General features: G+C 40.3%; 1 protein-coding gene across 21 annotated transcripts in view; it reads left to right on the top strand.

Moving 5' to 3' along the window:
- Positions 1–15,834, top strand: part of RAD51B (RAD51 paralog B) — a 474,920-nt gene that overhangs the window by 42,669 nt on the left and 416,417 nt on the right. For 12 of the 21 annotated variants that reach the window (XR_011809709.1, XR_011809708.1, XR_011809707.1 and 9 more), the window contains 4 exons: positions 6,626–6,719; positions 7,488–7,601; positions 9,245–9,361; positions 14,695–14,831. Coding sequence is in view for 18 of the 21 variants with exons in the window: in XM_072038849.1 (XP_071894950.1) it covers positions 6,626–6,719; positions 7,488–7,601; positions 9,245–9,361; positions 14,695–14,831 (462 nt within the window). In the remaining 3 variants the exon portion in view is untranslated. The other 9 variants (XM_072038853.1, XM_072038854.1, XM_072038858.1 and 6 more) reach the window with 9 other exon arrangements.

Here is a 15,834-nt window from a genome sequence, read left to right as displayed (position 1 = left end):
TAAAAAATAGCTGTGACACTAAAATCAATCTGCCGTGGGTAGTCAATGTAGGGTGAGGATAATGTGATCATAGCTATGGCATCATGCCCAAGCAGTGAGCAGCAGACCTGCTTGCCTGGATGCTCTCTATAGTAATTGAGTTTGTGGTTAGTGGAGTCCTGGGGTGATGCTCGAATATATTATTGCTGTGTGCTCATCCCAGAAAAACGGATAAGAACTGCCATGCTTCAAGGTAAAAAATAATCACCACAGAATTAATTGAATGTCTTCTTTCCTCTGTGGGTAAATTCTTCTATAATTATCCTTTAAGAGATCTCTTGCATCTGTTCCTGAACGCTGATGAGACACAGGACATCAGGTCCCTGTTTTGATCTTGCTGGAGTCTGCCAAGATCCTCGTAGGTAGCGTGTGAGGGTGAGTAACGTTCAGTCTCAAGGCATGAAGATGTCTCATTCCTTCAGGGCTCGGGAGAACACTGTAAGGCACAAAGACTCTGGGAGCGGAGACTTTCTTTGGCTTTTTCTGCCCAGGTTTGGTGATTTCTTCTCTTCCAGCCACCTTCAGAAGCAGTTCAGCAACATCTGGGGAGGATGAGAAAGTCAGGACTCTGTTTGGAGCAGTTACCTTTGTAGTCCCAGCAATAGGGCTCTCATTCATATCTTTAGAAAGGACTAGAATGAAAAGCATGCAAGAGCCAAAGGCCCCAGACTGAAACGATTCATGGAATTAAATGTTCCAGGCTTTGTTTGCTTGCTGGTTTGTGTTTGTTGTTTGAAATAAGAGCTACTGGGCTCAGTTCAGCTGCTGGGTTATCAGAGTGATTAATCTGCGACATCACAAAGTGAAGACTTCTTTTCTAAAAAATGAAGGGCTTTCACTACAATTGCTGATTTGGACATGCTCCTTGGGCAGTGAGCTGAACAAAAATATTCACATCAGGGTTTGTTTTTGACATTGTGCTTGAATGATTTTGTCTATTTTTCAAGGGCACCACCATTTCTGGCAGCTGCACAGAGATGAGTGTCTGGGATCTGCCCTTCTCTGCTGATGTTGTCCATGCAAAAAAGCTCCTCTCTCTGTCGTGTCCACCTGCTCCTGTTGTCTTTCTTCTCCAGTGCAGATCTCTGTGAAGGGAGCGAGGGCTGTACCTGAAGGGAGCAGATGTCCTAACGGAGCCACTAAAACCAGGCACCGCAGGTACTCATTTCACTGCTGCCTGATTCAGTGTGTTATTACAAGAGGTGCACAGCGTTTTTCTACTGATCCCTGTGAAGTGCTTAGATCTTTCTGGTGTAATTGCTGCTTCTCAGTGGAGGCTGGCTGCTGTGAGGGATCACAGCACTACTTGCTGGATGCGCGCATCCCTGGAGAATTGAGCTGATCAAAGGGGAACCACTGAGCTACTGAATTTGGCTCCATAGCTGGGCACTGCGAAACAAATCTGCTTCACAGGACATAAGCCTAAATGTAGCTCAGGTTTCTGAGTAGCAGGATATGTTCCAGTTGTTCCATGCTTTTAGCAGGGGAAAGCTGCAGTAGAGACCTGAGGATTACCTCACTCAGATACTGTCTTCTTTGTGCAATGCTCCTAAAGGCCTGCTGATGCAAAATTTGCCATTCCTTAGCCTACCTCAGCAACCCAGGAGATGAGTGGTGAGAGTGGCAAGGCCTGCTAAATGCAACATTGCTACTGGGACAAGCTTAGCACCTCAGTACACAGAACCTCAAGGCAAGACAGTAAAAAAGGGGTGCTGGTAGGGCACAGGTGAAAGGCAGGATGAGGTTGGGTTTGCTTCATGCTAAATTGGGTTTAGCATGTACTGGTAAAGATGACAACAACTCCCTGTGGATTGTTATGCTGCTGCTTTGCTGGTTCACAGCCTTCTCATTTAACAGAAACTTAACAGGGAAATGTAAAAAGCCCAAAGACTTGAATGGCTCCTGCTGTCCCTTTAACCAGAAAAAGCTAAATGAAGTAGGAAGCTGATCTTGGAGGGCAATCTGCTTAGATGAGTACAATCTAAAAGTGGAATAATCCCCAAGGTTTCTCATTTTGCTTCCTGTAATTTGGGCAGAAAGCAAATGCATCTGAATTTTTCAAAGCTGTAATGTGCAGGTGGGTCTGTGCTTCTGCCTGTGATAGCAGCAAAGGTGGCTATTCTGCTGTTCTGGAAAAAGGGTAGGAGGTACAGATGCTCTCTTTCAAAGACTCTACATTGGTGCTGAACATTTCTGAAATGGTTTTGGGGATGGTGGGTAACTCTGAATCCTTTCTCACAGCAGCATGACTGGAGAGGTAGGAAATGGAGAGATGCCTTCTGATTGTCCTGAGAGATAAGCTTCTTTTGCATGGGTGTAAATGTGTGTGGTCAGACAGGTCCTCACTAATACCTGAGGAGGATTCATTGTAATTGGTTTTAATCCTTCCTGAGCAGGAGAAAAAAGGTTAATTGCCTGGGGAGAGGCACTTATCTGGTCCACAGACTGTTCAGAGCAAAGGGGGAGGGAGAATTATCCAGAATGAGAAGATGGGCTAATTTTTCACAGGTCTGTTCTCAGTCTGTTTATTATAGCCAGTGATAACAATTAGGTTGAGCTGAGGAGTTTGTAGGAACAACTGAAGGATGTTTTCTTTTCCCTCTACACAATCCCTACAGCAGATACATCAGGGAGTCTCAACTGAGGTGTCTTTTCTAAAGCTCTGATAAAGTACATATAGAAAATAAAGTATTTTTAACCAGGGCTTCCTTGGGAGATCCTTCCAATTCCCTTTTTGAGATGAAGGAAACATCGAAGAGTTGGAAGAAAATGTCCATCTCATTTGGGGAGGTAGTAATGGGTAGAATACTTCATTGGTGGTTCCTTTGTATGCTGTTATTGAGCAACCTCTTGGGACTTGAGTGCCAGGAAAGCACGAGCTGGGCTATAATCACTTTCCAGTCTCAGGAGCACATGGATTGCTTTTAAGAATGTGTTAGACATCAAGTAGGTATTACCAAGGAGTAAGAATATCTTAGGCTAATTAGACACTAGTCAGCAAGCATAAGGTGGAAAACTACTCTATGAATTACTGCCGTGAGTCAGAGTTGTTGCTGTGTTCTCATACAGTGTACTCTCGTAAGATGTTTTCCTTTCACAGAGGTAGGGGAACACTGCTAATTTTAAAGCAATAACTGGTAGTTGGAAAACAGTAATGAAACTGCAGAATTAAGTCAATATCAGCAGGCTGATGCTGTTTTAGAAATTAATGATCTGAAATGTTCCAGAATGCCAAACTGTTGTCTGAAGTTACACAGAGAAGTCTGTCTTGGGTTACAGGAAGATTTCATTTTATTTATTTATTGTTATTTTTTTGTGGATTCTTTTTCCAGGAAGGAAGTATTTTGCCATTATCATTTGGATTCTGGAGCCTTGCAGAATTACTCAACTGCTGAGTATTTATTTGGTTATGAACTGATAAGGATTTCATCCTGCACCCTTCAAATCAGGTTTTGCTCCTTTTGGTTTGGTTATTAGCAAGCTAATCACCATTCCCGATTTTATTGTAATTGGTGTGTTTGATGTTAGAGCACTCTGGTTCTATGAGACTTCATTTGTTGTTGCTGTTATGCTTCATCTTTCTGTAACAGTCTTGCTCCAGCGTTGCTAGCTTAAAGGACTGTCTTAAATTAATGTGTAGAGTCTCAGTCTTATAAAGTAATAATCTCTCAGCTTTATTAATCCCTTATTATGAGTTCCAGGGGCAGCTAAAGGCTTAGACTAGAGCAGAGCCCTGCTGTGCTACGCTGGGCACATAATTCTGTCAGTTTCTTTCACTGCTGTGTTTACAGTCTAAATACGTAAAACCGAAAATGAGAAGGAAAACAGATACCCTATCATTACAGAACTTGGCCAAGGTCACGAAGCAGCGGTGTTTGCACTCTGTTTGCAGAGTGTCCCGATTCCCCAGTGACCAATGTCCTGCTCAAACATGTGGGAGCTGTGAAGCTGCCTACTGTGTTGCTGCTTGAGAACTTTGATAGTAAACTGGTGTTTAAGAACACTTCTCTGGATATATAATACTGATTTTTTCAAGTCACGTGGAGAAGATGATGCATGATTAATTTCCAGCAGATTTAAATGTTTATATGAGAAGTGAAGAGGGGAACAGCTGTGACTCCACTGAGAATCGTGATGCAAAGAACTTGCAGGAGAGACGACAGGGTGTCTTAGTTTTGCTTACAAATCTAAACAAGCTGGCTGATAAGATTTGTTTGCCTTGCTCAGTGTCCCCAAACAGTTCTCTGGTTTAATACAGGTACTCTGCTTTTGTGGAAGATGGGAAGGAAGGCTGTTGGTCTGGAGGTAAAGGGGATAACCTGCTCCATTTGTGGGAGAAAAAAAGGTCATCAAGGCAATATCACTTCTTTCACGACCTCTGGTATCAAAGCTGGGGCTCCTGCTTTTCTTTTTTTTTTTTTTTTTTTAACAAGCAGTAAATAGAATTCCATAACAGAGGAATGGAATGGCAATAGAATAGTCATGCCCTCTTCTTTCCACTGAAACCACTCCACAGCAACAGCCATCCTTTCCTTTAGCCACCTTTTCTCAATCGCGACTTCCATTTTTCAAGTCAACTTCTAAAGACAATCTCCACCAGGAGGAGCTCTCTCTCCATCTCATCTCCTCTCCCTGTTCAGCTAGCTGTTAAATAAGCCCTCAGTAGCTCTTGTATGTGCTGCTTACTCTCCGTGCAGCTTCTTAACCCCCCTGGACTTCTTTGGGCAGTTGAGCTCCTTTCAGTGTATGACTGAACCACTGATTCTAGCGAATCTTTTTGATGCTATGGTTGTTGGGCATTTCATGACAATCGCCTTCTTGTTATGCACTATTTCTTGCTATGTTTCTCCTGCTTGCTACTTCGGAAAAATGGCTGGAGTGTTATTTTGAAGCTTCACTGTAACGCTGTTTATTAATACAAAAAAACAGCCATTCGCTTCTCAGTGCACAGGACTTCAGTAAATGTCCCAGATAGCATTAGTCCATATTTTTCTTCAGTTAGGTTATGGTCTAGAACGTAAGATTCCACAGACAGCGTATCTAAAACACAAACTTCCATGTTTTCTAGCATAAACCAGAGCGAGTTGGAACGCTCACCCTACGGACATCAGTGAAGTCATGGAAGTCTCGTGTTTGATGACTAACTCTGCCATTTACATTCACATTACAGAAAAATAGCTCCTTCAAAGTCAGCAGGCACTTCTCACGGAGCTGGCGTAAGACCATTAGTTTGAGCCTCACATCTGAAGACACGAAGCTGTAACCCCAAGTTCTTTATTAACAAATTAGCGTGTGTGCAGCACCCTTCCCGCAGAAGGGTTTCTTTGTAGCTTTGGAACTTTTGTAGCTGCTTTCTATGCACACTGTAGGAATTCCTAGTTAAAACATGGAAGAAGTTCTATTGTAATAACTGGCAGGCCAGTTTTTAAAGCGAGGAGAACAGAGACCAGGCGGCGGGGACGGGGTCGTGCCCGCCCTCGGCGCGCCCCCGCCATCACGGCCGCCCCCCCCGCCTCCAGCCCGCCCCCCACGAACTACAACTCCCGGCACGCCCCGCGCGCCGCCTGCATTCACGGCTGCGGCCGATTGGCGGGAGCGGAGCCAATGGCGGGCGGGCGCCTTGCCCGGGGGCTGCGCCTCAGTGAGGCGGCGGCGGCGGCGGCGCTTTGAAAAAGTGGGGCCGGGTGAGGCGGGGGGGTGAGGAGGGGCGGGAGCGGCACAAAAAGGCACAAAAACGGCCCCAAATAGCCCCAAATGCAGGCAGCTGCGGGCTGGGGCGCGAAGGGTTGGTAGCCATAACCTTAGCTGCTGCATACTTCAGTTTTAGGGCTTTTCGGAGCTACTCGGAGGCTCCTGAAGCGGGAAGCGATGGATACGGCTCGTAGCTGGCTGCCAGAGCTGTTTCTGTTTTGCCATGTGTCGAACAAAATATTATTTACCGTGTCGTTTGGGTCTTCGTGTCCCTAGCTTTGGCCTCTGGTTCTGTTATTGGTTAAAGCAGAGCTCTCTCTGTCAGCATGCTTTCCATAAGCTTGCCCAGGAGGTTATCGGGTTCTTGGAGTAGTTTGAATCTCGCACACTGAAGCGTGTTTCCAGGCCTTTGGTCTTCCTGGTGTCTCCTCTTTGCATCCCTGCTCTCTCAGTGCCCGTGATGAGCGCTCTCTTGCTCACCTGAGCCCAGCGTTGTGCTTCAGTCGATATTCCAGGTCTAAATGCTCACTGCTGTTACCATACAGCTCACGTTAAACTGTTCAAAGATAACCTCATTGCTTTTCAGAATAACATAAGTTGCTCCCATTGCTATTCAGAGGCTCATCACAGTAATTTCCAGCTTGCTTGTTTCCCAGAAACCAATATCATACAGGCATTGCTGGTTCTTCTGTTCTGATTGGCATGGCCTCATACACAGTCAAATAGGAGGAGAAGTAACTCAACATATCTATCTTCTGAGCAGTAATACAATGTAGCATAGGCTTCCTATATTTATACACACCTTCCTTCCTGTTCTTTGGCAAAGGGAGGCTATAGCTGTCTGCATTGCCATATTCCAAGCAATTCTCAAAAACTTGTTTGTTTTGCCCTGTAGACTGGGAAGTATGGCTGCAAAGAAACTGAGAAGAGCAAAGCTGTCTCAAGAGCTGTGCGAAAGGCTGAGTCGGTATCAGATCACTACCTGTCAGGTGAAAAGGTTATTTTATGGCTTGGGATTTATTTATTTATTTTAAATTTAATCTACATGGAGCTTTATTTTCTGTGGGCATTTCACTCTCCATCTAGCTGCTGCCTTGTAAAAATGTAGCTTTAAAATGGTAAATGACTAAGACATTTAATCTTGTATGTACTATCTTGCCTTCTAAAAAAACAGGAGGTGCTTTATTTCAGCAGAGGCATGCAGCTGCTACTTGAATGGAGCAAGGCATCCATTTAAGAGCTCTCCACAAAAAAACACATATGCTACATTATCTAGTGTATGTGAATATATTGTAAAATTATACTATCAGATTTGGGTTGATTCACTAATCAGTTCTGAAGTTGTTACAAATGTTTGTCTAAAGACAGCAAGAGGCCTTATATATTTCAATAGTGTTCGTGATAAGTACAGAATCTAGCTGTAGGACTGCTATCTAGAAGATGCAGTGTACTCTGAATATTTTTCAGGTAGTGAGGACTTCTGTGGGCAGAGAAGTATATGTTGCAACTTCTTTGCACGGTTCTTAAATTGTTAATCCCTGATGCTGTGTGCTTTAATATATGAATACAGTTTCTTTTGGTATAGCCTGAGTGGCATCAGAAAAAAGTAGAGGAGGTGTAACAAAATACTGCAGAAGACAGCACAAGTGGCAAGTCTGGCCTTTGAAATGTATGCTAGTAGTGTATAAATTGTATCAGGGTAGTTCCTAGCCTCAACCTCTGCCTTTAGGTCTCTGAACCGTTTTATCTTCTTTCAGGACTTTTTGTGTCTTTCACTCTTGGAGCTAATGAAAGTGACGGGACAGAGCTACAGAAATGTGCAAAAACTTCTTCGTCAAGTCAGCCTCGCTTGTGCTCCCAAAATGCAGACAGTAAGTTTGTGTTGATTCTCTTTTTAATACTTTGTCTGGGGGAAAAGCTAAATTATGTCACTTATCTTTGTATCTGGGAATGGAGTGATCTCAATTTGTGATGTCTGTTTGACTGCACAAGGTAATACTTTAATATTAAAATCTGTGGAGGGCTTTAGTTTGATACAGATAACTGTTAATAATCATCAATAAATTGAAGATAGGTGGAAGCGTGTTAAGTAGATTTCTAGCACTTGCCTTTGCCCATCACTTACGTATCACTGTTCAGTCAAGTTTTTGGACTAAAATATATCTTTGGTGAGAAGCTTGGCAGACACTGAAGTTTATCAAATGGCAATTGTCAAGAACTGTTAAGACGTGATAGATGACCAAATAAGCAAGTGCATATAATACAGCGCTGCACTTCAAGAACCAGAGATGTTAGCTGTTTTTAAAGAGCATGAATTGAATCTTTGCAAATGCTGGATTTCAAATGGACCTCAGGTCAGAGTGACTGAGGTAACATCATGATTGATGTAGCAAGGTTTGACAAGATCTTTGCCTTTAAAAGAAAAATAGGTAAAAGGAATTATAAATAAAGGGAAAACATTGTCCAAATATGACACTGGAAGCCCTGGTAACAGAACTTTAGAACAGGCCAAGAAATACAGAAAATCTCCTTTAATTTCTGGGGTAAATCTGATGGCCATGTTTCTCTCAAGGTTAGAGAAATCAGGTTTTCTCAAGCAGTTAGTCAAGCTAGGGTATAGCAGTATGCTGTGACAGGGCTTCAAGAGTGTCTCATTAGGCCAGGAGTCTGAAACCTCTGGGAACTTTTAATTGTGACTGGAGCAACAACTTTTACATCTTGCATTGTTCCTTTTAAAATCAAATGCCTGATGCTCAGTGATTGAGGAATGTGTTAGTTTTAGCAGAGGTCTGCAAGGTACAAGGAGGACTTGTTCCTTTCAGAAGCAGCTTTTGGAGCTTCCAGATCAGCACTTCCATTTTCTTATTTCTTCTTTGGATTTGATTCAGTCTCCCAAATGAAAATAATTTTTATGAACTAAATTCTGATCTTGGACCAGTTCTAGTTAGCAGAAGAATTAGAAATTCAACTCTTTTCAGTTCTGTACCTGTCTTCTTGACGTGCCTTCCTCTCAAAACTGGAAAGGATAAGCCAAGACTTGTTCAAAGACTTGAGAATCTTTAGCAAACCTTTCCTTGAACCCAGGTAGTTTCAAACTGGTAATGAATGTTGGCCAGGGAATTCTTGGTTTTAGGTTTCACTGTGAATATTCTGCATTTGGTCACTAATAACATGGTGTTCCCTTATGTAAAAGCTGGAATTTTATGGGTTGAAAGCAAGCCTCATTGAATGGGAACAGAGAGAACTTTTGAAACATCATTATAAAAACCTTATTTAATATTGTGGTGAGAGAGACACAGTGAACTTTGAAATTTGTTCTATGAGCTATAAATGGGATATAAATGCAAGGAAGGGTGATGAGAAAAGAGGGGACTGTAACTGAAGATGGGAATTGTTTACTTATTGGCAAATGTTAAGTCAGTCTAGGTTAACAAAAGCAAATGTGACAAGTTTTCTATTTCAACAAAAAAAAAAACCTTTTCAATCTTGTGTTGTTTTTTTTCTCCTGTTGTAGGCTTATGAAATGAAAGTAAGGAGGTCTGTCAATCCCTCTTCAGCTTTTTTATCCACCACACTGCATAGCTTGGATAAAGTCTTGCATGGTGGAGTGCCCTGTGGATCCCTCACAGAGGTAATTTTTTTTCCCAATGTACTTTACTGTAGTTGCACACCACACCTAGAAGTCTTACACGCTTGACCACCTTGTGTTAGGTTCATTAAACACACAATGAACAAAAAATTTGGATTAGAAGTGTGGGCTTTTTAATTGATAAAGGCTACACTTTGGTATATTTCTGCAGCCTGTTAAGTAAGAAAACAACAACAAAAAGTAGATTTGGTGACCTATTTCGCTATTAAAAATGAGTGAAAATTTGCCCAGAAAAAAAGAGGAGATTATTACATGGATTTTATGGTGAAAGGAGGAGTGTGGTTTAGTGATCAGAGCACAAGGTGCTGGATCGGGAATTGGTCTTGATTTTAATAACTACTCACTCTGACTTCAGCAAGTCATGGGTTTTCAGAAAGGCATGCGGAGCAACTAGGGCAGAAGTATCAAGTGGATAGGCATGAAAATTACTTTACAGAGCTTTTATATATAAGTATAACTAATCGTTAAAACAAATACGTAATGCATTCTTTTCTGAAAAGACGCTGCAATTAAGGCTTGCATTATATGTGCATACATTATAATATAGCATACGTATAGCTATTAACAGTCACTCTGGCTTTTGAATGCAATACTACTTTTTTTTTTTGCTTGGAACTTTCCTTTCAGAAGAAGAGAGCGCTACATCTTCTTGCACTTTAAATCTCTTTTGCCTTGCAGAAAGTGATAAGTTGTGCAGCTTCTATTATCTGGAAGGACAGGATTTGTATAGATGCTTAGAGGAGTCACTGAGTATTATAAAACTAGAAAGGCACAATCTATGGCTTAGGAAGTCTGTGAGCCACAAATGGAGATGGAGAAATGTCTGCATTGGAGGGAGTATCAATGGGTGCGTGCCCTCTTCTTATGTTATTTCACAACCATCTGTTTTAAGCCCTTGTTAGAAAAAGAATCCAGAGCTAGATGGACATTGTTCTTACTTGTCTTCTTACAGTAAAGTTCTGAACTAATCTGTGCACTTGAAATGAGTGGAAAATTCATATTATATGTGTCTCATGCTCTGAATTCAGACAGATTGAAACCATTTTTTCCTCAGACACTTTAATAATCCTTACCAAATGTTTTTCTTTGTCAAATTTCAACTTGCAAATTGCCACAGTAGAGGAGTAGAAGTGAGAAGTTAGCAAAATGTTATAATGAGGAAAATATTTTTTTTCCATGCCCTGTAGTCAAACTAGCTTGTAGTCAATAGGTTTTAATCTCAGATAGAAATCACTTGTGAATCTAATAGAGACTTCAAACATATTGGAATTTAAGCAGCACTGGGTTTAAACTGTAACAGTTCCTGCTCTAGTGGGAACTCTAAGCTTTTATGTAACGAGGGGATATTACTTTTTAAACATTCTGAGTATTTATTTTTGTATATGCTTTACCGGACTACACGTCATTCAAATCTTCATAAAAACGTTTAAAATTGTGTCCACGAATTTACATTGATGTGTCAGAATTCATATTTTGTTCATATTTAGGTTTAGCTTCGTTGCCAATTTATTGTAAGAACACTGCTGTGTTAGGATAGCCTTTGCACTTTAAAATATGAAAGTTTTTCTCAGAACAAAAGGTTTGGATTTTTCGTATTCTAACATGTTTGTATTAAAAAGGCAGAGACCTTCCTAATCAAGTTATCTTGTATATGTGATGTCACTAAGTGATCAAAATATTGATGTCTCCACGAGGTATCTCATGAATCAGACCAGAACTGCAAGCACTAAGCCTTTCCATGTGTAGCATGGTCATGGTTGCAGTGTCAACACCAGTTTAAACAGGAATATGCATCAGTGTTGTCAATCAGAAATATTTTGGAGACCTAAGTGGACATCAGAAATTAGAAGGTGAATTTAGGAACTATGTCTTAGATAAATAAATTGCAGTTTATTTTCTTTTCATTTCATTTCTTTTCATTTCATTTTCTTTTGCCAAATCTGTAAAGTGATTCGGGAAAGTATTACGAGCAAACATAAAGGCAGCATAAAGGCAAATGACTCTGCAGAACATTTTTTCACTTAATGTCACTCCAGAATCAGGCTTTATTAAAGGCATTTTCTCAAAAGTCATGAGATCTGAAGTAGTCTCAAAATTGGCAGCAAGCATTCTTTGTGATCGTTAGATGAAATTTTAGTAGAAATCAAGTGTCTGCCGCTGTTTTGATGCTGTACAGTAGCTTGTGAATGCTTTTCCAGTTATATTCTGTTTAGATTCAAGCGATTTTGGAGCTTAGTCTTTCTAATTTTCTCTTTTGTAACTTATTGGAGCATAGCTGACCAGCAGATTGCTCTTTGGTAGTTCTGTTAATAGGCAGATGCTCCAAGTCTGAGAGAAGTTCTCTTGAAAAGTGTGTTGTGTGTAACACTTCCTGACTGGTGGGGCTAAATTGTCGTCTTCCTGTTACTTTACCCAGCAGTGAGGGTGGTTGGAAACTTGGAATTTGAATGCATGAGCCACAGGGTTGAGTTCTGCTGGTATCTTCTACAGCCAAAGCCGCTTGCTTTTTGAGTGCCAGAGGGATTTGATTTGCCTTTCACTGTCTCAGACCATTTTTCCCCAAACCGCTATTAGGCTTTAAGTTGGAAATTAAATCGTAACTGAAACTTTGTGGTCAGATGTCAGAACTTTTGGCCAACTCCTCTGAGGAAAAATTAAAGTAATGATTTCGTGAATATTGAAGAGTTTAATCCCTGGGTAGCTGACGAAGAATTAGCTCCTTGTGACTTGATCCAAACCCGACAGAAGAGCCAGAGAAAATAATATATAGCTTATTGAAAAATAAAAGTATATTTTACTAGACAGAGGTAAATTAAAAACTGTTGTAGTCTTCACATTTCTGTCTGGCAGACTTCTGATTTTCAAAGCAAATTCAGAGTAAAGCAAACTGAGCAAGCTTTTTGCAGACGTTCATTTCAAATTGCATTACAGGCACTTAACTTAAGTTTTGTGTTTTTTGTTTTTTTTTTGAACGAAGATTGTGTTGATCAAAACATTCACTGAAACAGTGGTAACCATAATAAAATGTGATAGTTCATTAAAAGTGTTCGTTGTGGATTATTTTAAATTGCATGTAAATGCCCTTTAAAGGAATGCTGATAAAAGATGAATTGTTCTTGTTTTGGGGAAGGGAAATCCTCTCTTCCTCCACTGGATTGCTTTCTTATACTAGCTAATACAGCAATATTCCCTGTCTTTCTCTGACATGATACATAAATTCTCAGACACGTTTACAGCATCTCTGCTGAATTTACTCCTGCATCAACCATTGAAATAAATGTTGAATAAATTCCAAGGCACCTCCCAGGCAGGGCTCAAACTACAAATGTTTTTATGAGGTCTCCTCACAGTTGTCCAAATATTTTAATTTAGCAACTGGATTGATGCCCTTCTCTCGTTCATTTCAAATTTTAATTAGAAGCAGCTGGTGAGACTCCTTGACTATTACAGTCTAAGAAATGTGTATTGTTTCTTCAAATGTTATATATGCTTTGGGTCTTTGTTAAAATGTGGCAGCTATTGTTGGTACAGCATTTTGTAACTTAAGTATGATGGATGGAGGATGGATAATTGCATAAATATGACTAATTCCTGATCTGTAATCGCTAAACGTAGTGTGTGCTTCTAATCATTTAAGTCATCTAATATTTTCCTTGTGTGGAAGCTTGAAGTGGATTGACTGATAAGATTGGTTTTCAGGCCTTGTTTAAAGACAAAAGTAATTAGAGAGCTTTTAACTAAAGAACATGACAGTAGCTAATGCAGTCCCTCAGTATTTCCCTGTAAATTTCCTGTTCCACATCAGGCTGCTGCTGTTTAAAGTGCAACCATAGCAATGTTATTGTATACTGAGGTGCAACAGTGTTTGTGCTTAAAATCTATTGCGCACTTTGGCTCAAAAATCAATTTCATTTGATCTGTGTGTCAACTGTAAGAATTTTTCTTTTTTAAATTAAAACACAACCTAAAAAAAAAAAAAAGAACAAACAAATGTTATGGCAGTGCTGTGTATTTTGAAGGGGTATATGTTTTTTTTTTTTTTTTTTGCTGTGTATATTGAAGGGGTTTATGTTGCATTATTATTTAGTCCCTACTGGGGTTGGAATGAGAACAGTTTAAATTTTTAGTGCCTAAATTCACTTCTACTTTCTATTAACGTTTTTTTCAGCCATATTATTATTAAAAACACCATCATCTCCCTTCCCAGAAGCAGTGGCAGTGTGATATTCTGTTCAGAAGCTCTGTAGTACTAATGAACACATGATTATCTGAACACAGGGCCTGGGATTCATTTGCCATCTCTAAAATGTGCTGTGGATAAAGAACAGCCTAGTGCCATCTCTAGTACAAAAAAGTCTTGCTCTCAGAAACTGGGGATCTCATCAAGCAATGTGTTCTTTTGATCCTTGTGGTTTTGGTCTTGGATCAAAATCATACTAGAAGCATTTCACGCAAATTAAATGTTCTTTTTGAATACTGCTTAACTGCAGTAAGCTTTTAGTAAGCACAGGTGAAAGCTTAACATTGGCATGCTGATCTGAATCATTAAATGGTGTTCATGCTAAAATATGGTGATAGGGAATTAACACCAATGACAAAACACATGCTGTAAAGTAAATTTCATGTAGTATGCTAAGCTAAAACTTGCTTCCTGTTACATTGTAGCATGAGGGTAGTCTCTGGGGAGGATAAAGTCTCTCTGCTGTATAGGCGTGGTTCGTATTGCACATTCAGACTTCACAGGGTTTAAGCTATCATCCTTGTGATTTCCAGGTGAGACCTGATTGTAACCAAGGTAATGATAATTTCTGAGCAATGACTTACATCTGTGAACTCAATGGCTTTTGATTTCTTTTGCAGCTTTAAAGGTTGTTTGGTGTCATGTGAATGTCAACAGGGAATTTTTTAATTCTGCTCTATTTTAGAAGGTAGCACAGAGGAAGAGATGCAGGGTAACTGGCTGTGGCTCTGTTAGGGAGTAAGAGGAGGGGAAGAGTAGGGGACCTCAGATATAAGATATAACAAAGTAGAAAGAGGAAGGTAGAAAAGAAAGTGTAAGCAAATGCTGCATCTGAAGAACAATTATTTATTCTTTGGTGGTGATGAGTTAGACACAAGCAAGGCACAGATCCAAAAGTAACTACAAATTGCTCTTTGTGGGCTTCATATTCTATCTTTTTGTGGCTGTCTGCTTTGGTAACTAGAGGAGCAGAAGTTGAGGCATTCTGGCTGATGGGCATCAGTTAAAAGTAGAATTAGGGTAAAATGAGTGTGACATTTCTTGCTCATGTTACTAATCTTTTTTTTTGTTACAGATAACAAGCCCTCCAGGTTGTGGCAAAACTCAGTTTTGTATTATGATGAGTGTGCTGGCTACGCTACCTGTAAGCATGGGAGGACTGGATGGGGCTGTGGTATACATTGACACAGAGTCTGCATTCAGTGCTGAAAGGTAAGATGCAAAATTTTGACATGCACACTTCCAACTTCTCTACTGCTTTTTATGTTAGAGCCTTCAATTATTTCTGAGCAATAATCAAGCATTTATAACATATATACCTATGGTAGCTATTAAGGATTCATCTATTATATGCAGTTATTCCCTAGATGATGAAAACCACCGAACTGAATGATTTACCTTCCTAGTTCACATGATGTTGCAGATTCCAGTTGTGATATGGCAAGATGGATGACTCTCTAATTTAAAAATGGTCTTAACAGTCCTATATTGAAATTTTTCTTTGCAATTTTGTTTGTGAAGTAAGCAAGAAGGTTTTGAGGATGTAAAGGTGCAGCATTTTGTGTGCAAGGAACATGGAGGTTTTTCAGTGAACACTAGGACTAACGTAGGCTGTTTTCCTTCAGATTTCTGTTCTACTTCTGCTGCATGGGGCCTCCTGCCCTTCCTCTGTACTTCTCACTTCCTTCTGCAGTAAGTTCACTTCTCCCCTATATGCATAGCAAGCCACGCGGTATGATATTCCCTTCCCTTTATAATATCTATGGTGTTCCTAACATCTGCTTTACTCACACAAGAGAAACTGCTCAGCTCTGCACTGACCATATTTTCCAGCTGCAGAATGGACAAGAGACATATCCTGCATCTGGCTGAGAGTTAAGCATGTATGTGCATGTAGGTTACCACTCTTGCCTTGCTAACTGCTTAACTGTTGAAATCATTCTGTAGTGTTTCATTAGAGGTAGCACTAATCTGCTCAGCTACCAACTTTCCTGAATCACAAAGAAATTTGATGTTTTTGAAATGTTTATTCCTCTGTTACCATTCTATAGAATTAGTGAGTTCTCAAGTTATTAGGGGCCTGGAGAGGGATGACAAGAAGTACAAGAGTCATCTTTGTGTAGAAAAATGGGCAGAAAAGCCATCTAGAGATTTAAAGTGAAACAGTAGTTACACTTGTGGTCTGAATCTAGAGTATCTAAACACATGTATTTAC

The sequence above is a fragment of the Anas platyrhynchos genome, chromosome 5 (assembly GCF_047663525.1).
Source record: "Anas platyrhynchos isolate ZD024472 breed Pekin duck chromosome 5, IASCAAS_PekinDuck_T2T, whole genome shotgun sequence".
NCBI classification, from domain to species: Eukaryota; Metazoa; Chordata; class Aves; order Anseriformes; family Anatidae; genus Anas; species Anas platyrhynchos.
The sequence above is the reverse complement of the archived record's forward strand: the minus strand, read 5'-3'. Positions and strand labels throughout refer to the sequence as shown.